This window comes from Rhipicephalus microplus, chromosome 1 (genome assembly GCF_043290135.1).
Source record: "Rhipicephalus microplus isolate Deutch F79 chromosome 1, USDA_Rmic, whole genome shotgun sequence".
NCBI classification, from domain to species: domain Eukaryota; kingdom Metazoa; phylum Arthropoda; class Arachnida; order Ixodida; family Ixodidae; genus Rhipicephalus; species Rhipicephalus microplus.
In genome coordinates, this window is record NC_134700.1 from 228,403,791 (window position 1) to 228,429,745 (window position 25,955).

Below are 25,955 nucleotides of genomic sequence, written 5' to 3' on the forward strand. Positions count from 1 at the left end.
ATGGGTGATCGGCAGCCGCAGGACGTTTAGACTTAGAATTTAACTGCAATAATCCGGAAGGATCTGGCGGCTAAATGTTGAACCAAGAAAAAAACAATACATTATCTAATAAGCGAATGCCTCGCTGAACCTTAATTAAAGTTTTCACTTTACTATCAACCACTAGCGTAAGAAACTTCCATGTTAGTTTAAAATGCCACATAAGTATCAGAGATGCTCGACTGAAATAATTATTCAAGTGTGCGCAAACTTGACAATTTGTCATAAATTCACGCTACAGTAGCTCAGTTACATGCACAATAGGAGACTAGCGCGCTTTATGGAAAGCGAAGTGAAGAGAAGCAACACAGGTGACTGACTGTATAGTGAAATATATATTTTTATGCATGCCACATGAGCGTTGTGATCGACCGCTCTTTTATAATCTTTTGGATGCTGCCAGTACTGGATGCATCCTTAATCTTCAGTGCAAACTTGTCATTGCCTCTAAAATAGAAAAAAAAAACGTAGCAATAATCACTCGCATACCTTCGTCCCGACGTGGTTTCAAAGTATTGAATAAAAATTACTAGAGAGAACTGATAAGGCATTGTATAGCAAAACTGAAAGTTAACGGTTGGAAAAGAAACGATCGTTACCACATACATTAGCCTAAACCTTTGTCGCTGTTGCGGCTTCGAACTGCTTTGCGTCATGGAAGACGAGCAATATGACGTAACTAATGTAACAGTTTACAATGATTACGCCTGTATTCCGAATAAAGAGATTGTTAATGGTCCCTAGGTCTAGATTAGTGGGGTTTCTTCAAATGTTAGGACATCAAGGGTCAATAAACGGCAGAACTATGACAACAAGCATAGCCAAAGACATAAGCTGAAAAGTCAGACAGATGAATGAAGTAACTCCAACTCCCAAGGCACCCGAACTCTTTGAACGCCAAAGTTCTCCATGGCCAATTTTCGATGCAAGAAAATTTGATGTATGATAGCTATAAAAATGGAGATGATCATCAGCATAACGCAGGCCTCGTAATGCGGGCTGCTACGATGCGTTCACCAGACAATAAAAGATTGCTACACATTGGTTATCGTAGCAAAGCTGCATAAGGCTCGCAAGTTTTGCTTATTTAGGTAATAAACATGGTTAAACTAGGCTCTTGGGAATACGTACAATATCCATTGAACTTATGAACATGTTAGGAGTTGAAAACTGTTCTAAACGATAACCTTTTTATGGATTAGAGCATAACTTTACGTAAGCACTCAGTGCAACAGCCAGTGTAGGTGTTGAAGACTTTCTATGTTCAGCCAACATAAGGAAGTTCCAGAGCATTCTATACAGGGTAAAAATCCAACCTTTTGACCGATATTGTAGGTGTGCTTACAAAAATTGCCCTATACTGTCACATACTCGTAAATACATGCATACCAGCAATTCAAAGAAAAAGTGACGCACAAGTGGCACATGAGGTAATTTGTGTAAGTTATGTCATACCTGTTCAGGACAACCACAACCAATGACGAATCAGGTGTTTTAAATGCCGCGTAATCCAGCTTCGTAGCAGTCATGTTCTTCGCTGCCTGGAAACTAGGTTGCTCCAGTTGGGAGTAAATCCTAACGCTGCCCCTAGGAAGAGCTTTGCTGCAAAGGAAAAAAAAAGTGACATGATAGATTGACATCAAACACGTTATCACGGCGAGTTGAATGTATCCGTTTCAGGTCGAGCACTGAAAATTCTGTTTGAACCCAAGATAAAGTATGTCGTTGTCATTATTTCATTCATCAATTGAAGTAGCGACAACTGGCCAAGAACCCGCTTCCTTAAATCTTCAATTAAACAAACAGACTTACCTGAAATGTCCCAACGCGTAGTACATTGGCTGCTTATAAAACTCTTGAACAGATGCATTGACAATGATTGGTGAGTCAACGAAGTTGTCTGCCCAGTTGGGACCACCTCGTGTGTCAAGAACAAGATTCCAGTCTGTCCAACCACTAACCCAATGGTTCAAATCCTGTTGGTTGATCACAAAATAGACTTCGTCAGGTGAATCCACTCAAAATGAGATATAAATAGGACAATAAGCACAACTTATTCCCCCCTTTCTCTCTTTACCAAGTCATTACACTCCCCACATTTCGGGTTGCAAATCGAACAAGGCCTAGTCTATTTTCTTTCCTTTCCTTTAGTATATATACATCCTCTGCCCCCTCTACCTCTTCAGTAGAGCCTTATAAAGAATTACGTTAGCATCCAGTTTAAGACGAAGGTGGACCTCAACTTCATCTGAATCGGGCAACAGTGATTGCCCCGAACCAAAACTGTGAATTCCTTCTGAACAGAGGATATGGAGCTGCCAAAGAGAGAGATTGTTCGAGAACGAAAAGCCAAGTTACAAAGGTTCTGATTATTCAGATTTTCAGCCCAATCACTCGCAGGAGAAAGCAAAGCCCACAGTATGGTCTATTTCAAGCTTTTTTTTAATAGGCTCCTATCGCTGCCAATGAAAAGTTCACATAGCTTCGCGAACAGCTGTGGTGATTACAGATAGCTGCCACTTGTGAAGCATTTTTTGAATTCGGCTCCCAAGTGAATACGACGAGCTCTAGGGCACGCCTAAGATTCTCGGTTACGGCTGCAGTATTTTTACGGGCTACCGTATTTTGCGAAAACACCCGTGCTTTTAGATTTAGGTGCACATTAAAGAATTCCAAGTGGTCGAAATGAATTGAGGATTCCACGCATTATTTAGTACCGCAGATTATGGCGTTCCTCGTAATCATGACTTGGTTTTAGCACGTGACACTACAGAACAAAATTTGCATTTAAAAATTCTTGAAACAAACTTCAGCCGCTCATTCACTCCGTGAATTAACTCGCGTATAATATTATAACTGATTCTCAATAGCTAATTGGTAAATTTTCCACATGTCTTTGTTTACGCATTTTATCAAGGCTGTGAAACATGCGCGCCTAAACTCAAGTTTCCCGTATTAATTTTAACGGCCCACTGCGAAGTCTTATATAATTTATTTTAGTTTTGAATAACCCACGTTATGCGATTTGTGCAACAATAACTGACCTCGAGGATGTCACTGGCATAGAACTCAGCCCGTTCCCAGCTTCCAAGCTTGACCTTGTCTTCTGGTTTTATTGCTGCTCCCAGTGCACGCTTCGGTACCAAGAATAAATTTGTCTGGGAAGCTCTCGTGCACTTTGTCCAGCACCCGAGGGTCGGTCAAACTGTCCATGTACCAATGAACAGCGACTCCACTGACGTACTTGGCCGCTTCAGGATCACCCAGTACCTGCGTAGCGTTGTTTATTTAGGCGCTAGCTGCTATAGTTACCAAACAATGTGAAACTGTCCGATTTGTACATCACCTTGGAACGGTGATGCATCATCGTCATGTAAAATTTTGTATAATTGAAGTTTGAGTGCTTTTGAACATTTTTAGGTATTCTGTTTAATTTTTCAATGAAACCAGCATGTACATCACAGCGCGAGATTCCTCTAACTATATTGAAAAATATGAACCACCTAGCGAGGAGTAGCATTTTCAGAGCAAGTGGTACTGTATACGCAGACCAGCCTTGTGCTCTTTTAATTTGTGGCCGTAACAGCTTAAAATCAATGCAATACGTCCGAACAACACGGATGAATGTGCGTGATTAAACATTCAGATTCAGAGTGTCTGATGGTGCAATGCGCAGCTGATTTCTATTTTGATATAACAGAGCACTGTTACATTTCAAAGCCTTGGGTAGCTAAATGACAGCGCACAAAAAGCATGCCCGGGGTGTCACGATAGAGACAGCCTAATTCAGTGAATTCCAAGCAAGCTGAATGTTGTACTGGACAAATTAGTATAATTTTCTGAAAGATATGCCTCCTGTAAATCATTAAAATGTAACGGTCATAAAACGCTTACTTCTGCCGCTAAAGGCAGTCTTGCTTATTCTTGGCATTTATCGCACATTTGAGGGTCGACATTTTTAAAAACATCCGTTGCTACACACGCAAAAACGGCACTGGAGTTTACGAAGCATCGCTGCAGTCCATACTGCTGGTCATTCCTACGACTGCAACGCGGACGGCTATGATAAAAATTGCACCGTCTTTCGCTAAAGGGAACCATGTGTAGATGCGAAGCAGCGGGAGCTAACGCTCACACCGGAGGCGGCGTCGACGCTGGCGCTCATCGCGACGTTGCGCAGGAGAGAAACCTGGGGAGGCGCAAAGCACGCCGTGATGAACCAGTGTTTCCTACTGGAACTTGCCGATCGCTGCTAATGGGCAATGAGAAAAGACTGATTGCACACAGAGGACCGCCCCCCCCCCCCCCCCAGTCCGGCTGATTGTAGTTTACGCGCACGCTGCGATTTTTTATTGTTTAACAACGGCCAGTAAAAATTTCCCACCGGTACCACCTTAGAGGTCAAGATCCACAGCCTATATCTACGGGGTGTCCAGTGAACTGCCGTGCAGCGCGAGCTGTCGGTTATTGTTCAATAATAAACAAACAAAAAAAAAACTCGTTAGTGGACGGTGCCCGCCTCACGGATGCTAACCTGTGTTGGCGTTACGAGGCGATAGAGGGGGGAGCGTAGGAGAGGATAGAGATGGGGAGGGAACGCGCATGCACAATGAGTGTGTAAATGCTGCGGCGAGGGATGCCTAGAGAAGAGAGAGGGGGAGCGAGCGTAGGCTAGCAGATGCTGCCGGCGTCGGCGTTTCGAGATGAGAAAGGGGGAGCGTAGGAGAGTAGTGGTGGAGACACACGCATGCGCAGTAAGGGTGGTCATGCCACACACCTCATTGAACTCGGCCTTAAGATGCTTCGCATCTAAATCTCATTCCTCTATGCGTTCTGCTAATACTACGTAAAAGCGAAAGCGATCTTCTTTATCTGACCCTTTACGCCTTTCATCTCCGCAAGTTTTCGGTGCCTAACATGGTTTGGTATTGCCTCCAGGAACAGGGGCATTGCATTGATTTCTGCCCCTTACCTGGTTTTGCACTGCCTCTGTCATCGACCCGCCTATCATCAAGCGACGGTATCATCTGGTAGCGTCATATTGCGACATCAAGTCGTGATAATTTCCGGAGTCACACTTGTCGACGCCCGTAGCGCTCGCAGGCGGTCTATTGTCGTGTTTGTTGATGCATCTGTAAGGTCTAATCAAAGCCTTAAATTTGTTCAGCACCGAAGAACGTTTGGCCTCTTAATACTGCCGAGCACATGGTTTGAGCATACAAAGTACTAAGGTGGCAGCAAATCCATAACGGATTTCAGGAAGGTGTGTTACGAACCACGTCTGCCCAGCGAGGAAGGACGATGCGGTTATCGTCGAGGATCATGAGCTGCAGTTTGTCGACGCCATAACCAGCATCCGCTAGAGCAGGTCCCAGGTCGAGTTTGACAAAGTCTCTTTGCTGGTTGGCCGAGAAGCCCAGGGTTTGCCATCGGAACCCCGGCACAAAACCGGTCGTTGGTTCGTTCTGTGTCGTCAAACCCCAGATGGGAACTCCGAGCCTCTCGTACTCCTGTATGAATCTGGAGTAAAGTAACATTGAAGATTGCACAGAAACTGAGACGTGCAGTATGCGGACAGATCAATGGTAACATAATACTTGACAATTACAGCATATATTTTTTTTTCTAGACTTCATCGAGCAAGGATGTGTGCGACCTCGGTCGTGTCCGCATCTTAAGTGACCGTCAATGAAGTTTGTTCTGTGCGGTTGCATGAACTCAATACAGTGGTTTGAATACTATGTTGTTCATGTTAAAAAATGTTCTGGCTAGCCTGGGTAAGCTAAGGAAATATATGCACATGTGCAACATCTGTGTACAAGTGCACATACGTCTTCCATAGACAGTTAAGCTGATTACCGTGTACTACTTTGTGCACATTTATTATCTCGTGCTTTTTTCTTCTTACTTTTCTACGTGTGCCATGGAGGAAGATAACACACCCTTGAACAGATGCACCTGTCCACTCTGTTACGCTATTTTTATTATTATTATCTTCTTCTTTTGTAAGATACTTCATTAGTCTCAGTATGGCCTTCGGATTCACAAAACTTGCTTAGCATGGAGTGGATAGAATGAAAACCCTTTTCGTGTTTGTGTGAGCGATGCTGTTACAAAGTCATTGCAAACATGCTATACCTGACGTAATATTTTGCCCAAGCCTTGTAGTATGGTCCACCTGGTTCACCGATTAGAAACCCTCGCCCTTCAAGCGCGTTGTTGGTTTTCATCCACGCGGGGCTGCTCCAGGAGCTTCCGAAGAACCACGCGGGTTCGCTTGACAGAGACAGGGCTTTTTTCAGGTACGGAATCTGCGAACAAGTTATCGAGGGTTTTGTTAACAAACTTTGTAGTCTTGCTAAAGAAGAAAGATTTCATATGACTCTCCCTTAATTAAACTCGTTTTCTTTTGGTTTGATCAGGTTTTGTTTTACAAAAGAACGGAGCTCTTGGCCAGTCCTCCTCATTCGTACTTTCTTGACAGATTATTCTTTACTAACATGTGGTGCATTTTTATTGATTTGTTTGGATGCCTTCTCATCCAAAGGAACATCAAAATATTTTTTGTTGCAATATCTATTCGTACGAACCACCACGTGAAGTAAGGAGCATGCGTTCATGATCATTTTGAAAAGAAAAAGTCGAACTCGTTTGTTAAATGTTTATAAATCTATAATCAATAAGGCCTTCGAATGCTCACATTAATCTTTTTTTTTTCAAAAGATAATTTAGTACCTTGAGGCCGAAATCCTCTGGAGCGAGAGTGAAGTTGCTCATCTCGAAGTCACCTGGTGAGTCGTCATACGTATATTGGCGTGCAGAGAAGTCACAGCTGGCCACGGGAATTCTGCCTATGGTGTACCCAATTCCTGTATAGAGAGGCATGTTTTATAAGAGGGAACAGCTTCCTTAGTTCATTCCGCCTTTCCTTGTGGGGTCATTTGTGGCCGAATTTTCACTGCCGATACAAAGGTGCCATTGCAAGGGCACGTGATAATCTTCAATGCGGCCATTGTTACGTTCAGACAGGCGGGTAGTGTTGAGGGAGATATTTGAGAAGGCGTACTTTCATCCTAATTATAAACTCGTATCATTATTCAATTACACTGTGATGACTTCTGGTTTTGTCACAAGCAGTAAAGCGTAATATTCATGAAGTAAAACAATAAACTTCACCTGAAAACACTCAGGGCAACAAACATACGCTTTGAATAACGTACGCTTTCAATTATTATGCAAGAATTTGGCAGCACAAGCATAATAATAAAAGAAAATGGGCTACAATAATGATAAATGTCAAATATAAAGAAGATTTTGGTGACAGCTCAACTCTGGATGCCCCACTCTGTGCCTTAAGTTACACTTTGGATTATGTCAGCATCATTCCTGCACAAAGAATCATCGGAGAGCCAACTTTAACAGATTTAGCGAAGAGAAAAAATTGCACGATCCGCCAAAACTAACATCACTTCACATATATATCATTGCAAATTCAACCAATTCATGCATCTTCGCTTACATCGAAAACAATGTATAGTTTTCGCAGTCGTTACCTTCTTTTGAGTAGTAAGACTTGAGAATATCGTCTTGCATGGTTGTCGGAAGAGACTTCACGTTTATTCCTGCGGCATCAGTGAATGCACCTCCGAACCCAAAAATTTTCTGGTATTCTTTTGAAGAGTCGATCACAATCAGGATAGTTTCGTTGTTTCCATCTGCCGAGCAATAATGAATAAAAAAAAAGCCCATGCCTTTCACTTATGCATGTTCATGAGGTGCTTCTTTGGATAGAAGTAATATGACCAGCGGCAAATGCTGTTTGTTCGGCACGAACGTATAAAAGTGCAATGTCATTGGCGCTGTTAAAATTCATGAGGACATTCTTGTTAATTTTAAGTGACAAAGCAAGAGCATAGCACTAAATTATAGAACTTTGACTTAGCAATGTTTGCCTGGTAATCATCAAATAAATAAATAAATAAATAAATAAATAAATAAATAAATAAAAATAAATAAATAAATAAATATAAAAATAATGTTTCTTTCTGAGCACATGCGGAAATGACTGTGTGGTTGGTGTACTTGAACAGCAGAAAAAATTACGAAAGCAAGCAAAACTAACCATCAAACGGTGTCCTGCTTAGTGGTATCGTAGTCTTAGCGAACCTCAAACCATCCTTGGTGCTCTCAAATGCAACCGCTGATCCGTTGTGCAAAGGTCCGATGTCACCGATGTAGTCGCAGTATGTCACGTTGCATACACACACGAAGCTACTTCGGCCATAGTCTCTTCGCTGGCATTCTGGAGCTACAGCTGTGTGGAGGAATGAACATTAGTTGTTGCACTTTCACGCAATCAGTACAGTGACTGTTTACAGGGAAGTGGGTGGCGCTGTATTGACAGCCGAGAAGGTACGATATACATTTAGGGTGTCTGCGTATATATCAATGAACATACTTGCGGCTAAAGCTGACTATACTTGACTTCGGCCTACCTTGTAAGAGCAAACGATGGAGAATGGCTAGTACAACTCCCATTACAAAACTTCAAATAGAAATTCTTTACGAACTTCTATTAACATCAACATGCAAATATCGGAAAACCATTTAACTTACTTGATATAATGGCTACGAATAAAGCTATGGCAACGAATAAAACCCTCTTCATGATGCTTCGTTTTCAAATGCTGTCTGCAACACCCGACGACTGCGTTTACTTTCCACACGATTCCCAAGAAGTGCGCCCGTTAGTTATCAGATGAGCTGTAAGCGCAAAGATAACGAAAGTCGACCGACCGCACTAATGCATATGCTGAGAAGACGGTGGTGCCCAGAATCCACTCAGATAAAAAACAAAAACAAAAACGTGGTGACGTTGCATCTGATTGTAATCTCCAGCGTATGCATTCGAAAAACAACCTTAGTGTCTGGGTGTGACACTTTGTTTACGTAGTATCTTTTTAGCCCGGCGCGGTAGCTTAGAACGTAACGTGTCGGGTTGCTAAGCTTGAGTGCGCGGGTTCGATTCCGAGCCATGGCAACCGCGTTTCGATGGGAGCGAAATGCAAGAATACCACATTAAATAACCCCACTTGATTAAAATTATTCGAGTCTGCCCGTGACGGTGTGATTAATTTTAATATTGTGGATTAGGCAAGCGCACGTCCATGAATTATTATTTCGTCATTTCAAGCCTTGGTAAGTCATCGTATTATAGAAAACAGTGCCGGAACGAGAAGAGAAGCAGTAACATACTACATGAGCGTTTACGAACAACTAGCGCTAATTCTTGATTGATTGATATGTGGGGTTTAACGTCCCAAAACCACCATATGAATGAGAAAAGCCGTAGTGGAGGACTTCGGAAATTTTGACCACCTGGGGTTCTTTAACGTGCACCCAAATCTGAGCACACGGACCTACAGCATTTTCGCCACCATCGAAAATGCAGCCGCCATAGCCGGGATTCAATCCCGCGACCTGTGGGTCAGCAGCCGAGTACCTTAGCTAGTAGACCGCAAATTCTTCTCATCCCAATCCAGTGCTATTCCCAGTGAGTATCATGCACCATCTGGCCGTTCAAGACACCTTTTTGTAAGTTGTCGAATAAAAGATTCGTAATGTTATCAGATTCTTAAGCTATGTAACATTGCCTGTTTTCTGTACGTAGCCGTGCTGAACGCCTCGTTATCTTTTAGAACGAATTGTATGCAGCGACTGCAATGCAGTCATATATATCGACAAATGTTGACGTGAATATGAGCTCGACTAACTTCTAGTTCTCAATGCATATTTTAGAGGCTGGTACAGGTGATGATAGGCGGGGTTTAACGTCCTAAAACCACCGTATGATTATGAGAGACGCCGTAGTGGAGGGCTCCGGAAATTTCGATCACCTGAGGTTCTTGAACGTTCACCCAAACCTGAGCACACAGGTCTACGGCATTTTCGCTTCCATCGAAAATGCACCTGCTGCAGCCGGGATTCGATCTCACGACCTGCGGGTCAGCAGCCGAATACCCACTAGATCACCGCGGTGTGACAGTGGCTGGTACAGTTATAATGTGGATAATAGGTAGGTTACACTTCTAAAAAGTAAGCTGCAGTGACACCTTTCACGACTGTTTTAGCAATCATTTCCGATAACGTGAATTCTGCGGTCTCTGAGAATACTAAGAGTCGTATTGGGTGCTTCGCTACAACAAAACTAGACTGACTAAGGTTTACTTGGCTTTGCGCTGCATCTATAATCGGCCAACCTTCGACCAAGAGACGATGTCATGCCATGACTTCATAGTGGCATCACAAATTTGACGTAGTGATGTGACGTAGTGATGCAACTATATGGACGTGACCGGTCACCATGAAGCGGTGACTATGGTGAGGGGGCCCGTCAGCGTCTAGTGTAATGATAGAATTGAAGGGGCCTGTTAGCGCAATTTTTTATACCATTAGACGTGGTCGTCGTGTGGTTTCAATGGCGTGGGTTGACATGGTGTTGAACTATAGCGTTAATGCTACAGTTCGTCAGATTAATCCCTGCTTCGTCAACTTTTTTCTTGCTTTTTTTTTTCTGGGTAATGCGCGAATATTAATACTATTGTTCTGAAGAAGCATTTTTTTTTTGCTACAAGAAAGTGAAGTTGCTGTGCGCGTCGGTTCTTGTTAGACAAAGTGGGCGATGCATGATGCGTTGTTGGAGCGTGACCTCGATGCAGGTCGCACTGACCAAGTACATTGTTTAATGTTCTCTTTAATGTTTTGAAGAAATATAATCGCGATTATTCCTTGGTCACAACCATGAACCGTCCAATGTGGGACGAAGACATTTCTCAATGATTTCCGACTGACACTGCCCTGGCCGATCATATGGGCCAATGTATGCCTGCAAATTTCTTAATTTATTGTCCTCCCCATCAACTACCCTCGGCTGCGTTTCGCATCCCTTGGCATTCATTCTACCGCTCCAAATAATCATCTGTTATCTATCTTACATATAATTTGTGCCTCAGTTCATTAGTTTCACGTATTTTTTGTGTCGCTGCATATACAGGACGTGTGTGCTGATGCTAAACGTAAAACGCATTGCGGATGAACGTGTGTTCCAGCTTTGAGGGCTGTAGTCTGTAATTCGTGTACGTCCCAATAAGCCCCAAAATAAAAATACGCATGCATCCGAGAATACCTCGCCTGAAAAAATACACACAAACTTCATGATGTCAAATTGACTTTTTAAATCAAGGCATGTGCACGTCGCTTTCGTCCCATCAATATGTTCTATTCAGTACAAACGTTGGTAGACATGCGAACTCTCCACGGTGCGGTAAATGCCCCGCCGCGAAGGTCTAGTGGCTAAGGTACTCGGCTGCTGACCCGCAGGTCGCAGGATCGAATCCCGGTTGCGGTGGCTGCATTTCCGATGGAGGCAGAAACGTTGTAGGCCCGTGTGCTCAGATTTGGTTGCACGTTAAAGAACCCCAGGTGGTCGAAATTTCCGGGGCCCTCCACTACGGCGTCTCTCATAATCATATGGTGGTTTCGGGACGTTAAACCCCACATATTAATCAGTCAATCAACGGTGTGGTAAATACTCATGTTACGATTGCGCTCTTTGTAGCTGTTTTCCAATCCATGGAACGATGCTTTTCACGTGGGATCGAGGTGTCTTTCGTATCGTTCTCGACGATTTAAATGAAAACACGCTGAAGACGTGGCCGGTTTTCTGGCGGCATCTGAAGGCCAGCTGGTGCGGTTCGGGCTTGAATATAAACCGCAAAGTGTGACCTAGTTGACGAAACGAATACACAAAAATGAACGTGCCTCTAGCAGCGTGCTTATCCTACGCTGAGGGAAGGGAGCCGTAGCGAGTTAAGTGCCGTCACCTCGCGAAGTAGTGAATAACAAAAAGAATAAAAACTGCTTCAACCACTTCAGTGAGAGCACTCGCAGCTATTCGGTGACGCAGTCTGTCGCTGAAATTGTAGCGCTGCTACGAAGGAGTATACCTTGCTAATGTGACATTATGGTGGCTTATTGACTCGATTCGGTAGTGTCTGCGCGCTTGTAATGATACTGATGGAAAGTTATCATTTGCATTAGTGCTACAGAGCTTGCGGGGAGGGCAGCTCAAACCAGGGCTCCGCTGCGGCAAGCATTCTGCGAGTGCGGTCAGTCAGCCCGACTCAGCTGATCCTCAGGTTCTCGCTGGCCAGCGGCTCCTCCCATCGCTCCTCTGTGGAGCATTGTCGAGTAAGATTATTGTTTAAAATACAAGTGCTTGTTTTAAGCAAAATACAAGTGATTGTTTTAAATAAAGTTCGTCGCAGCGCTCCCCCTCCTTACTATGTCAATCTATGGGGCTGACTTTGCCCCACTCCTCCTATAAGGTGACAGTGGGGGCCTTCGCCCCCTTTGATTCTCCCTCTCCCCCATGCGCACGCCTGTGTGTAGTGTTTATAAGATTGGATAGCCATCACTGCAACCACAACTAACGCTTCGCGAACATTGCGGCTTACTTGAAAAACAGTTCCGAGACCTGGTGTGGCTCTGTAGTAGAATACTTGATCGCCAAGCAGAATGCTAGGGTTCAGTTCCTGCTGGGACCCCGACATTTATTCTTCGCGTTCGTCGGGGGAACGACACCGATGTCGGCTTTTCTCACGCGTTAAAGTTACCCATGTCCGTACTCGCCGTTTATGGGTTGACATAAACTGTCATTCACCTGTGGCAGATACCCGTATATCAGTGACACATACCCGCGCGCAGGTATGTGCCGATCGCAGGAATGTGACATATTCAAATCATGGCCGGGGGTCATATTTGTCAAACCATCTTACACTCCCATGACAGTTTTGGTTTGCCCCAAGTTAAGGGGATGATCACGAGACCACCCAGAAGTAGGTGAATAGATATATAGAAAGATAGAGAGATAGATAGATAGATAGATAGATAGATACCAGAAGTGTTTGCAGCACGCAAAGAAAATACAAAGAAAATTGAAGCAGCTTCGCACTAGTGGTGCCAATAAGCCTGAAGAAAGTGCGGAGCTGGGCAGCCTTCTCTGTTTCTTTTCTAGTTTTTTTGTTCTTTATTACTATTTATTGTTTTATGTCGGGGCCCACGACGGCTCCGCTGACGCATTTCCGTTACGGATATGACGTTGTAAATTATTTACAACAGATTGGAAAGAAAAAAAAAACATTATGCAAAGGCTTTGTGGCGGGATGTGGAACCAGCGACCTTACGAACAGCAGCGCGTGGCACTAACCACCACGCCACAGCGGGCATGTAGTAGGGAGTGCTTACGGCAAGCCATTTATCTATTCATTATTTATAATAAGTAAGTATATGCTACAGACTGCTATGCTATATCTGGTTTTGCCTCAGTTACGCCAAGCTATATTACGACAGCCTACGATCGCAGCATATAACAGCGGTTAAAGTGATGCGCACTTAGAACAAAGAACGCATGTGTACAAAAGGGGCACACACAAATAACAGTGTGAAATGTATTGTGTACAAGACCAAGCTACAAGTGTAGACAGCCCCATAGTATATGCCGAAGAAAACTACATGTAGCCACGATACTTACATATGATAGTACTTAATCAAGTGTACTTTACGAACACCAACCCAAACTTTGGACAGGATGTATACATGCCATAAACCATTTATTGACCGCCGAGTGGCTTTCCAGCCCTCCAGACAAACGTAGTTATCGACCGCTCGTTGATGACCTTTTGGACGCTTCCTTCACGGGACAGGTCTTTGATCTTCAAGTTGTATTTCTTGTCGTCCCTGAAAGATACGCGTGTAACTTTCTTAATAATACATTGTCATAAGCAACATACAACTGTTAACGTCTTTATCACGCTGAATACGTGTTTTTTTGTTTCGCATGTTAATAGGAGACGTCCAAACGTGTGGTAGCACTCACTACATGACTGTTTGCGATGTACTTTGAGGCAGAAATTTCACTTTAGGATTGCAGATTGTGATTTTGAAGTGAATAAAAAGAGAGATAAAAGTTACGCACAGATAAGAGTTAACCGAAATATGAATATGCAATTTGCTGATATTCAACGGCGAAGGAGTACGGGAGATAGAAAAGACAGATACAGATTTAAAAATGCGCTACACATCTAGCTTGCTGTGGTTACGGGTGCAGCACAAGGAGCTTAAATGACAGTTACCTATTTGAAATGTGCGGATAGTTAAAAACACGTGCATTGATATTTATACGGAGACTACATGGCCGCTTGTCCGCCTGCGGTGTTCTTTAAACAAACTCTGTAGGTTGCCAGAATTCGCGAGTGATAAACTGCCGCAAGGTACATGCGTAGTGTATACTAATATAAAAATGCATATGCGTGCCAGGCTCGGCTACTCACTTGTTGAGCACGATCACAACTATTCCAGAATACTGCGTGAAGAACGCTGTGTACTGGAGATTCGTCGCAGTCGTGTTTAGGGAATGAGCTTGCTCCAGATGAGACTCAATCCTGACAGTGGCTGAGGGAAGGAACTTGCTGCGAAAGGAAAAATTGATTCAGATCGTTAATTTCTGCTTGGACCATTCCTCCGAAGTAATATTATATGTCTAGCGATCATATATCACTAGATCCTATATCACTAGACTCGCTAGATCCTCGGAAGTCTTTGTATCCCGCATGGAGGACTCATCGAGGTATTCACTCGCATCCGCAACAGCGTCATCCCTTCGCCGCTCTGGCGCTACATCAACGTCGCTCACAGCTTGATGTTTCTGCCGAATTTTGTGCAAAGATCGCCGGCGACATCTCTATACCGATCGATATATTGCCACAGGACGTTCCAGTCACACGATATCAGCAAATGGAGGTTGCATTCACAATGGAAGAACTTTATGTGGCATTGAACACATGCAGACGCTCATCGTTCCCAGTTCCGGATGGAGTGACCTATACTGCCCTACGTCACCTCCGAAGGCACAGCACTGTCTAATGGACATTTTCGATAAGTCTTGGAATGATGGAATGGTGCCTGATGAGTGGAAGTGCAGTCGCCTGGTGCCTTTGTTGAAGCCCGAAAGTCTCCATTGGATTTGGCATCATACCGGCCTATAGCATTAGCAAGCTGCGTCGGTAAGGTCATGGAGAGGATGCTGCTTACACGCATGGAATGGTACCTGGAGCGTTATAACATCTATCCTGATGCTATGGCTGGCTTTCGACGAGGTCGGTCCTCAATTGATAGCGTCATTGGTTTAGTGACTCTGTTCAGCAACTGAAAGCTAAGAAGCGGCTGTCGGTAGCTCTGTTCCTAGACGTGAAAGGTGCCTATGATGACGTGACCCATGAGGCTGTTCTCAATGTTCTTGAAGTAGCTGAACACTGAGGTCGTGTCTTTCGATGGGTAAAAAGCTACCTCACAAAAAGATTCATGTTCGTTCTAACTTAAGATGGGCCTATAAATAAGCATTTCACAAGTCGGGGGGTGCCACAAGGCGGCATTTTGAGTCCGACTCTTTTCAACCTGGTTCTGGAGGTGCTCACCGAAATTCTGCCACATACGGCTTATATATCTCTCTACCCTAATGATATCTGCATTTGGGCGTCCGGCATGACACGGCCTCAAGTGCACGCAAGGATACAGAAAGTGGCAACAATGACATCGGCATACCTTCGCCAGCAAGGTTTGACTATCGCCACAGAAAAATGCGCAGCGGTGGCGTGTACACGCAAACTGATGTCTTTCTACCCATTGTGCATCGATGGCAGATCAATCGCATATAAGAGCAGTCATAGATTCTTAGACGTCATCGTATATCGTGACCTAACCTGGAGCCCGCATGTCACATACCTGAAGAAAAAGCTCATTGGCATTGAGAATGTATTCAAGTGCGTCGCCGGAAAATCATGGGGCCCATCCGCGCACTCCATTTTCCAGCTTTCTACTGCCCTCTTTCTCGGAATTCTTCGGTACAGCCTTCCTGTCCTGTCCAACACGTGCAAGATTAACATTCATGCACTATAGAGCGTACAAGCCCAAGCACTGCGGACATGTCTTGGCCTTCCAAGATGCTCATCGACAGTGGCAACTATTGTTATCGCACAAAAACAGCTGGTCACAACGCATATCATTGTCGAGACGCTGAGAGCACACATTAGTTATTTATCACGGCTACCGTCACATCATTTAGCGTGTTTGACAGCACAGAGGCCCCATTCTTCGTTCTGCGGTATTGTGACAAAACATCAGGACATATTACCGCCTGGCTTCAAACTTGCGATGCATCCAGCAGCTGCGTTATGGAGTCTCTGTCAACCTGACGTGCGCTTATCAGTTCCTGGAATCGTTTAGAAGGCGCGCATGTCACTGCTAGCCTTGAAGCAATTCACTTCGCGTCTGTTGGACAAAAGGTACTTCGACCGCATACAAGTTTACGCCGATGGCTCCACTAATTCCAACAGCTCTACAGGAGCAGTGGTTGTTCCATCTGATAATGTGTTGCTTCAATACAAGTTTTCTCACACCACGACGTCGACAGCAGCAGAGCTCGCAGTGCTTCAAGGTGCAGTAAAGTATATTCTTTGGCAGCAACCTAACCAATGGGCCATCTTTTGCGACTCGAGGTCAGCATATCAGACGCTACGGTTTGTTATGCAGCACGGGTTTCACGAACAATCAGTATATCGAATAAGGCACGACTACCACGAAGCGCTCAAGGAAGATCACGATATTGTATTTCATGGTTGCCCAGTCATTGTGGAATTGTTGGCAATGACCGCGCGGATCAAGCTGCTCGATCGAGACCTGCGTACGCCCATACCACTCTTGAGAACGGACGCTGCAAGGCGACTACAATCACTTGCTCGCCGTATAACTCTCCTACAATGGAATACGCCAGGTTTCTCCAACACGCACCTGTATTCGATCGACCCAAACTTGCAACTTCGTTTGCCATCCGGGCTCCCACGATGCTCTGAAACTTTACTGTGTCGCATGAGGTTGGGCGTGGCATTTACGAATGCGTACTCTCGTCTCCTTGGAATGGCGAGCACTTCGGCATGCAACATATGCGCCAGCGAGAAAAAGTTTGAGCACATTCTATGCCATTGCCCAGCATACCAGTCTGAACGACGTATTATGGAAGCCAAGCTCTGTCAGCTGGATTCACGGCCGCTTACAGAAGAGAAGATCCTGGGACCTTGGCCGACGGCTTCGCATACGCGCAAAGCCACGAAAGCCCTCTTGTACTTCTTAAAGACCACCAGACTTCACCACCACTTGTCAAAGAACAATGTGAGACCGTGCTGTGTAGTCTCGAGCTGACTATTCATCCTTCTCTTTCTTACTCATCTTTTCTATCTCTTTCCTTTCTATTATTCTCTCTTTCCCCCACCCCAAGTGTAGGGTAGCCAACCGAGCCAATCTTGGTTAACCTCCCTGCATTTCTTCTTTATTTATCTCTCTCTCTCTCTCTCATCCAAAAAGAAAGACACACGAACCAGACACACAAGTATACACAAGGCGAGCCCGAACTGCCGCAATTATTAATGTTTGAGCAGCGTGTTACTTTCTTCAACGGGGCAGCGGCATCGAGTGAAGTCACCTTCATGCTCAATTTAACCACGTACACTGTAACTCAAAAGGAAACTGGTGGTTGAAGAAGAAGATGTACAAAGCGGCCGAACCACGAATTGAGCGCGGGCGCACGGGCAATGCCCTGCGGAGGCCCACGCATCGCAATGCATACAGCGACGACATATAGAGCGCGCCCAGCGCTAGTCTTCTGCGCCGCCGCACTACAGAACACGAAAACGCCCTGAAGTTGCTGAGCTCTGAGGACCGCCACCGATATATTGTGTATGTAAATGAGAGAAAGAGAGAGAAATAACTTTATTGGGTTGAAAAAGAAGGGCTTTAGGAGCTAGATGGGTGGGGCCCCATGTCCAAGGCTCCACTGGCTTGCGCCGCCTGCCGGACGTGGTCCAGGAGTGCTAGTTGCACCTCCGGGTCCGAGCTAGCGAGGAGTGCCTCCCATTGCTCCCAAGAGTTTTCCATTCTATACATACGCTGTAAGCGATCAAGTTCATTTGGCCGTTTAGCACAACTCCACGAGATATGGTAAAGGGTCGGTGGCGAGTCGCGACACCACGGACAATCACGCCCATACAAAGTTGGATGAATTTTGTGCAGTCGTAATAAATTTGGATAAACTCCCGTTTGAATTTTACGGAGGTCTATGGCGTCTTCCCCTTTAAGAGATTTGTGGGGGGCGCCATATTTCTGCCGCGTGTATCGCTGGTGAGCAAGAAGCTCTTGCGGAGCCATCCGAGCCGGGTCGTTTTCCTCCTCCTCGCGAAAGCCGTCGTTGCTGGGTGGTGGCAACAGCGAGAAAGGCTGCTGCTCCGCTTGGTTCGTGAGCGCTTGAGCTAGAGCGTCCGCCCTCTCGTTACCCTCTAGGCCTGCATGTCCAGGGCACCAGACCAACCTATAAGTGTTGCTCAATTCGCCGCCTAAAAATTTGCAAATGTTTAATGGGAGGCGGCCTTTCGTGAATAGCCGGCACGCCTCTTGCGAATCTGAGAGTATGGTGATGTACGTCTGGCCGTCGCTGCGCTCTCGACTTTTAATCGCCAATGCGATGGCGAAACACTCGGCATTGGTGATCGATGTAGTGTACAGTGATGCGCTGGACGCCATGCTTCTCGTGTCACTGCTTACCATTGTGACGACGCAGCGCTTCCAGTTATACCTGGAAGCGTCAACGTATAGCACGTTCTCATTGCCTCTAACTAATTTTCTGATCCATTTTACACGCTCCTCTCGCCTTTCGTGATGCCGCTCCTTGGTCATGTTCCTGGGGATAGGGGCGATCGAAATATATCGTCGGACTGGGTCTGGTACGTCCACCAGCTCCTCGTCCAAGTTTTGGGGTTGGGGTGTTATACCCGCCCTCATCAGTATCTCTCTTCCCGACTTCGTCTGGCTGAGGCGGTTGCGCTGAGAGATCAATGTTGCTGCTTTCAGTTCAGCGTACGTGTTATGCAGGCCGATCTCGAGAAGCCTCTGTGTCGGAGTGCTTATCGGTAAGCCTAATGCTGCCTTGTAAGCCCCTCTGATGATAGAATCTACTTGCTCTTCCTCGCTCTTGTTCAGCGTGTGGAAAGGCAAGCTGTATGTCAATTTGCTCATTACGAGCGTCTGCACTAAACGGACAGTATCACTTTCTTTCATGCCTTTTTTGTGGAAGGTGATCCTCTGAATCATCCTAGCCACTTGTTTAGTTGCCGATTTAAGAAGACCGATAGTGTGATTTGCCCTACCGTTGCTTTGAACCCAGAAACCCAGGATCCGGGCGACGGTGACTTCTTTAATTTTCTGCTTTTCGATTTCAATTTCTATTCTTCCGTTACTTTTGTAGCGTTTGCTGTGTATTCTGATCACCTCCGATTTTTCGGGTGCGCAGCTGAGACCACTGGTTCTGGCAAAGGTTTCGACAGCCAGTGCCGCCTCTTGCAGAGTCTGCTCTTTGCTGGCCAGGGACCCCCGTGTGGCCCACAGAGTAATGTCGTCCGCGTAGAGGGTATAACCTAGCTGTGGTACACAATCCAAGGCCCGAGCGAGTCGACGCATGGCGATATTAAACAACAGAGGAGATATTACGGCTCCTTGAGGCGTTCGCTTGTTTCGCATTCGGAATGGCTCAGACCTAACGCTTGAGATACCAATTGTCGCCTCCCGATCGGTGAGAAAATTTTTTATATAGTTATATATCTTTTCCCCGCAACCAATTATATTTAGCTCTGAGAGTATAGCTTCAGGAGAGATATTGTCAAAAGCTCCCTTTAAGTCTAGAGCAAGCAGCAAATGCTCTCCACCTTTGGGAACACCCTTGAGTACCTCTTCTTGTATCAGGAGGAAAGCGTCCTGTGTTGAGAGACCACTGCGGAAGCCCAGCATGGTGGCCGGAAACAGCCCCCTGTCCTCTATGAAATTCTGAAGTCTGGTCTGAACGACCCGTTCGAAAAGCTTCCCCATACATGACGTAAGTGAAATAGGTCTGAGCGCCTGCAGGGAGGGCTTTTTTCCGGGTTTCGGAATGGTTATAGTTTTGGCGGTTTTCCATTCTGCAGGGACCTTTCCTTTGAGCCAATAGTGTTCATTGAATTGTTTTGTCATGCCTTCGATGGCTTTGTAGCTAAGGTTTCTTATCATAGCATTCGTAATTTGGTCTTCACCGGGGGCTGTGTTCCTCTTGGCTGCCTGAGCTGCCGCAAAGACCTCCTCCTTTGTTATCGGCTCGTCTAGTTTCTCATTTCTAGCTCCACTGTAACTCATGTGATTAGCCGAGTTACTTGGTGGACTATCGCCAATATATCTCTCCTTGAGGGCTTTCACGAGATCGTCGTCCGTGCCCGGAAATGTTTCTGCGATTTTCTGCAGTGTTCTGCTTGTCGTGGATTTGGGCTTGTCTGGATCAAGAATATTTCTTAGGATGGACCAAGTTTTCGCGGTGCTCAGTGTGTTCTGAAGCGAACTGCAGAACTTGACCCATCCCTCGGTAGCCAATTTGCTGGCATAGTTGTTTGCTTCCTCTGCAAGAGCAGCGATCCTACGCAGTAGTGTCCTATTCAGGCGTTGACGTTTCCAACGCTTTAGTAGGCTGCGCCTGCTCTCCCATAGGTGTAGCAGACGGCTGTCTACTGCTGGCGTCTCTACGGTTCTGGCTATTTTCTTCGTAGTGATGGCGTGTACCGACTTTATGTACTCCGACCATGCCTCTATTGAGTTCGGTACAGAGTCGGGTGGAGGATCTCGTTTCCTAAACTCAGTCCAATCTGTGATCGCCGCGTCGCCTATCAATCTACGCATTTTGGGTGTCGATATGGAGACGCTTATAATGTAATGGTCGCTTCCTAGATTTTCCTCCAGGTTTGTCCAGGATGCGTCTTTGAGGTTGAAGGTGAAAGTGAGGTCCGGGAACGTGTCTCTACATACGCTGTTGCCCACTCTCGTGGGCGCAATTGGGAGAGTTATTAAACTCAGGCCCAGCCTAGACGCAGCATGTTCGAGACGCGTTCCCTTCGGCGAGTCTTTTGGGTAACCCCATGTGGTGCTGGGTGCGTTAAAATCACCCAAAACCAATAGGCGGTCCTTGTTGCCTGCGATTTTAACCGTCTCAGCAAGGAGCTCATTGAAGTCTTCGCCTTTGTCTTTTGGAGGACTGTATAGGTTCACTATTATAGTCTTCGCTTTGCCTCTCTTTTGGGGGAATAAACTGATAATTTGGTGATTGATCTGTAGTGTTCCTATGTACTCATCTGTTGCCGCAATCATCTTGCTCACCAGCGTCGCTACGCGGGGATAGTTTGGGTTCTGAAAAATATAATAACCCTGAAGCTTCACTATTCTGGCACCAATTTCTTGCAAGCATATAACGTCGGGTTTAATTGGTGCCACATTGATATAACTCTGGAGTGCTGCGGCGCGTTTGTGAAAAGTGCGGCAATTCCACTGCCAGATCTCTAATTCTTCCACACTTCTCAGGTTATTTTTGGCCATGATGCATGGGTGCTTCCGCGTCGTCGCGATTCCCCTTAGATTGTTTGCTATTTCTAGCGGAGGTCGAGCGAGAGCGCTTGTTTATCGCCCTTTGCAAGCTGCTAACAGCGTCATTCACGTACTGCCTTTGAGTTTTTAATTCCTCGCAGACGAAAGATTTTATCTCATTCATGAAATCGACTAGCAGTTTATTAACGTTAGCTATACCTTCCCTGGTTTTGTCTAACTGTGCCTGTATTTGCTGCGTTATTTGGTCGTGGTTTTTTACTGTCGTGCTTGGCGTAGGGGTGGTTGTACCTGCGTACACCATCCCTTCCTCAACTTCAGCCGACGCCGCGCTGCCCCCCGAAAGGGTGGGTTTTATTGACTGTTGGTATGTCGTTTTCTGACTACATCCTCCAGCTATTCCTGTCGGGTTTTGTGGTCGTAGTTTAGCCTCTAGCCGTCTCTCTAATGAAGATATTGCTGCCTGTAAGTTATTTCGCTCTTCGGCCATTTGTTTTTTTAGCTGTTTGACCTCTTGAGTCAATCTCTTATTTTCTTCCCATATTTTCTTGTATTGTGGATTTTCTGTTACAGGAGCATTGGAAGACGCTGACCCCACAAAGCTCACCTGATTTATGTTTGTCCGGCCGGCGGCTAGGGCGTCTTGTGATTCCTTGCAGGAACCCATCTCGGCCGGAGGTCCGCGATGCTTTCGTTGGTTCTTTAAGCTGGGTTTCCCAGGGGCCGGTGGTGCCGTGTTAGTGTGATGTCTGTCCCTCCTTGAACGAGATCTCGATCGCGACCTTGACTGGGATCTTGATCGGGATCGTGAACGTGACCTTGACTGGCGCTGTTCCATCCGGTCCGAGCTGAACCATCGAGGCATGTTCATCCTTAGTGGAGGGAATTCTTCTGACGACTTGGCATCGCCGGTATATTCAGGTTGGCTAACCCAGTCTTTTGGCTGATCTGTCCTCAATTTCTTCGGAGGAGCGACGTTCTTAAGTTTTTTCTTGCACAGACTATCTCCTGTGGGGTGTTCACCGTCACAGATGACACACTTGGGGATGCAGTCGTGTCCTTGCATTGGTTCCCTTGCCCCGCACTTGAGGCATACATTGTCATTTGGAGTTGGACAGATGTCCGTACGATGTCCGGTTTGGAGGCATATCTTGCACACCTGTACTGTTGGCTTGTATGGGTAGCATATTAACTCGGCACCCAATATGTATACGCTCCTCGGTAGCACATTGCCCGTGAATGTGATAATCGCCGTTTTAGACGAGCCCAACATTCTTGCTCTCTCAATATTCACCCCTTGAGTCCGAACACGTAGGTTCTCCAAGAGTTCATCTTGCGAAGTCCCGGCCGGTATTCCATGTACAATTCCCCGCAAGACGCCTTCGGGGTCGGCCACGTATGCATTGAAAGCGTGGATTTGTCCCCTGATCTTTAGTTGACTGATACCTCGCAGCCTACTCGCTACCTCCATGCTTGGCGTAGATAGAATTACAATGTTCGATCCTGGGTGAACCCGCAACAGAAAGTCATTGCCATTGAAACTTCGTTGGCAGGCATCTATCACAGCCCTGGAGAGTTCCAGTCCCAATATGTTTTTAACCCAGAGACCCTTATGCGGCCTCAGAATAATCTTGATGTCCTCTTTCGGTAGTGGAGGTGGGCCGCGTCGCTTTCTCCGTCTGAAACCCTGCGTGGCTTCATGTTTTTGTTTTTCGGCGGGCGGATCGCTTTCTAATTTCTCGTTCGCTTTCACAGCCTTCTCCATCTGGGATCGCTGCTTTTTTAACTGGTTTTTCTTTTGCCTGCGCGATAAAACGGTATGCCAGGCATCCTCAGTCCATCCATGGCGTTCCGAACAAGTCGCGTCGCCAGTCTCGTTTCCGAGAGTCGCGTCAACAGACGCTGGTTCGTCATCCTTTGCCTGCCGAGACGAGACGCCACTCGCGTCCGTGTCAGCGGTGAGTGATTCCGGTGCCCGAGAAGGGCCGGGATAAGCTTCGTCAACTTCCATATGGCGAGAAAAGGCGATCAGCCCCGGCCAGCTATGCTTGGCAGAACAAAGGAAAAGTGACCGCCGCTCCTGCCAAGTTAGTCGGAGCGCTTAGGCTGACAGAGCTTTCCCGCCGGCATTTTGTCGTGTCACAAAACAGGTCAAGAAAGTGAGGTAAACATCGCTCACCTTCGATCTCTGTCCCGTGGCAGCAAAGCAAGTGTCCAAAGTTCAGTATCTGCTAGTCCGTGCTCCCACAAACACACAACACCGTCGTGTTCCGCACGTCGAAGTATCTTCCCGGACGCGCGACGCCGGCCGTGGTCGTTAAGGTGAGCGTCTCAACAAGGTCATCCAATCTGCCTGCGATGGTTTCTTCTCGTAAAGTTGATCCTGGCCCAAGCTTTGGGTATCCGTGGAATCAGGAGAACTTCACAAAGCAGACTATAAGATTGTTAGATGAGTTTGCGCGAAATTGCTCTTAGAAAAGCTTCGGGAAAGCGGAGCGCAGTGTGAACATGGATGGATGGATGGATATGGCTGTACCCTTTAGATCGGGCGGTGGCTAGCGCCACCAAGCCGTAATACTTAATGAACCCAAAACTATATTTTTTTCCTTAAAAAGTGAGTTTGAGGATTCGTACTTTGCAGTGAAGAGTTTAATTTTCACTCGTGCCTTGACTTTAGCCACCAATCAGATAACCTCCTTCTAGTTAAGTCTACTTGCTTAAAGTCTATTTTGCCCTCCCGGTCCCTAAACCCCAGTGCTTTGAAAAACTCTGCGCCATCATCCTGAACTATAGGGTGAAGCCCTTTACAGAACATTATCAAGTGTTCGGCAGTTTCTTCTTCCTCTCCACACGCACTGCATACTGTGTCTACCCCTTCGTATTTGGCCCGATATGTCTTGGTTCGCAGTACTCCCGTCCTTGCCTCAAACAGTAGAGAACTACCCCGAGTATTATCATAGATCCTTTCCTTGGCAATTTCCTGCTTAAAAGTTCGATAGATCTCTAGTGCGGACTTCTTAATCATGCCCATTTTCCACATGTCAGTCTCCGTTTCCTTCACTTTCTTCTTAACCGATAGTTCTTTTTGGTTTGGCCACCTGCTGTTTTCTAAGTATTTACCAGTCAACTTCCTGGTTCGCTTCCTCCATTTTGTATCGACATTCTTCATGTACAAGTAGCTGAAAACCTTCCTAGCCCAACGCTCCTCCCTCATTTCTCTCAATCGCTTCTCAAATTTTATCTTGCTGCTAGCTTCCCTGCCCTCAAATTATGTCCATCCCATATCACCTTGTACTCCCTGATTTGTTGTATTCCCGTGAGCTCCTAAAGCAAGCCTACCTATTCCACGTTGCTTAATTTCTAATCTCGCTTGAACTTCTGATCTCATGCACAAGACCGCATTGCCGAACGTCAGCCCAGGAACCATGACCCCTTTCCATATTCCTCTCACAACATCATACCTATTGTAATTCCACAGTGCCCTATTTTTCATCACTGCTGCATTGCTGTTACCTTTAGTCGTCACGTATATTTCGTGTTCCCTCAGGTACTCGGTCCCATTGCTTATCCATACGCCCAGATATTTGTATTTATCTGTTATCTCAAGCGTGACCTCCTGTATCCTAAGCTCACTACCTTCGTTGTCATTGAAAATCATGACTGCTGATTTTTCCTTACTGAATCTAAAATCTAACCTATCTCCCTCATTACCGCAGATGTCCATCAATCTCTGCAAATCTTCCTTGTTGTTGGCCATTAGCACTATATCATCTGCGTACATTAATGCTGGTAGTGCCTGATCAATAAGTTTTCCTTGTGTGACTAAAGAGAGGTTGAAGCCCAGCCCACTTTCTTCTAATTTTGCCTCTAATCCTTGTAGGTACATCATGAATAATAAGGGTGACAGGGGGCACCCCTGCCTAAGCCCCCGTTTTACCTCTGCAGGCTTGGATACCTGTTTTTCCCACTTTATAACTACCTTGTTACTTTTATAGATACCCTTTAAAAGATTAGTGACTACATGTTCCACGCCTAGTGTGTCCAGTATTCCCCACAATTCCTCTTGAACCACGCTATCGTACGCTCCCTTGATATCCAAGAATGCTAGCCACAGGGGCCTGTGTTCCTTTTCTGCTATTTCGATGCACTGCGTCAGTTAGAACAGATTGTCTTCCAACCTCCTGTGTTTCCGAAACCCATTCTGCAGTTCCCCCAGCCCCCCCCCCCCTCATCTTCTATCCATGCCTGCAGTCTTTCCTTTATAATCTGCATCGCCAGCCTGTAGACCACTGATGTCACTGTTATAGGACGGTAGTTGTTTATGTCAGCTTTGTCCCCCTTTCCTTTATAGATCATGCTCA

At 45.8% G+C, this 25,955-nt stretch overlaps 2 protein-coding genes and 1 long non-coding RNA gene across 4 annotated transcripts in view; 1 reads left to right on the plus strand and 2 right to left on the minus strand.

The window, feature by feature from the left end:
* The window catches only part of LOC142810692 (uncharacterized), a 272,930-nt gene that overhangs the window by 97,133 nt on the left and 149,842 nt on the right, over positions 1-25,955 (plus strand). The gene's annotated exons all lie outside the window — the stretch shown is intronic.
* Positions 356-8,784, minus strand: LOC119159565 (lysosomal acid glucosylceramidase). The gene is given in 11 exon segments (XM_037412368.2): positions 356-486; positions 1,495-1,641; positions 1,852-2,015; positions 3,084-3,152; positions 3,154-3,309; positions 5,316-5,559; positions 6,178-6,350; positions 6,775-6,908; positions 7,593-7,754; positions 8,162-8,353; positions 8,656-8,784. Coding segments are annotated over 11 exon segments (1,599 nt in total). The 5' UTR covers positions 8,708-8,784; the 3' UTR covers positions 356-380.
* Positions 13,691-25,955, minus strand: part of LOC119166666 (lysosomal acid glucosylceramidase) — a 30,591-nt gene continuing 18,326 nt past the window's right edge. The window contains exons 9-10 of the mRNA XM_037417989.2: positions 14,430-14,567; positions 13,691-13,836 (exon numbers count right to left, since the gene is read on the minus strand). Of these exons, the coding sequence (XP_037273886.2) occupies positions 13,710-13,836; positions 14,430-14,567 (265 nt within the window). The 3' untranslated portion in view covers positions 13,691-13,709. The remainder of the gene's footprint in view (positions 13,837-14,429; positions 14,568-25,955) is intronic.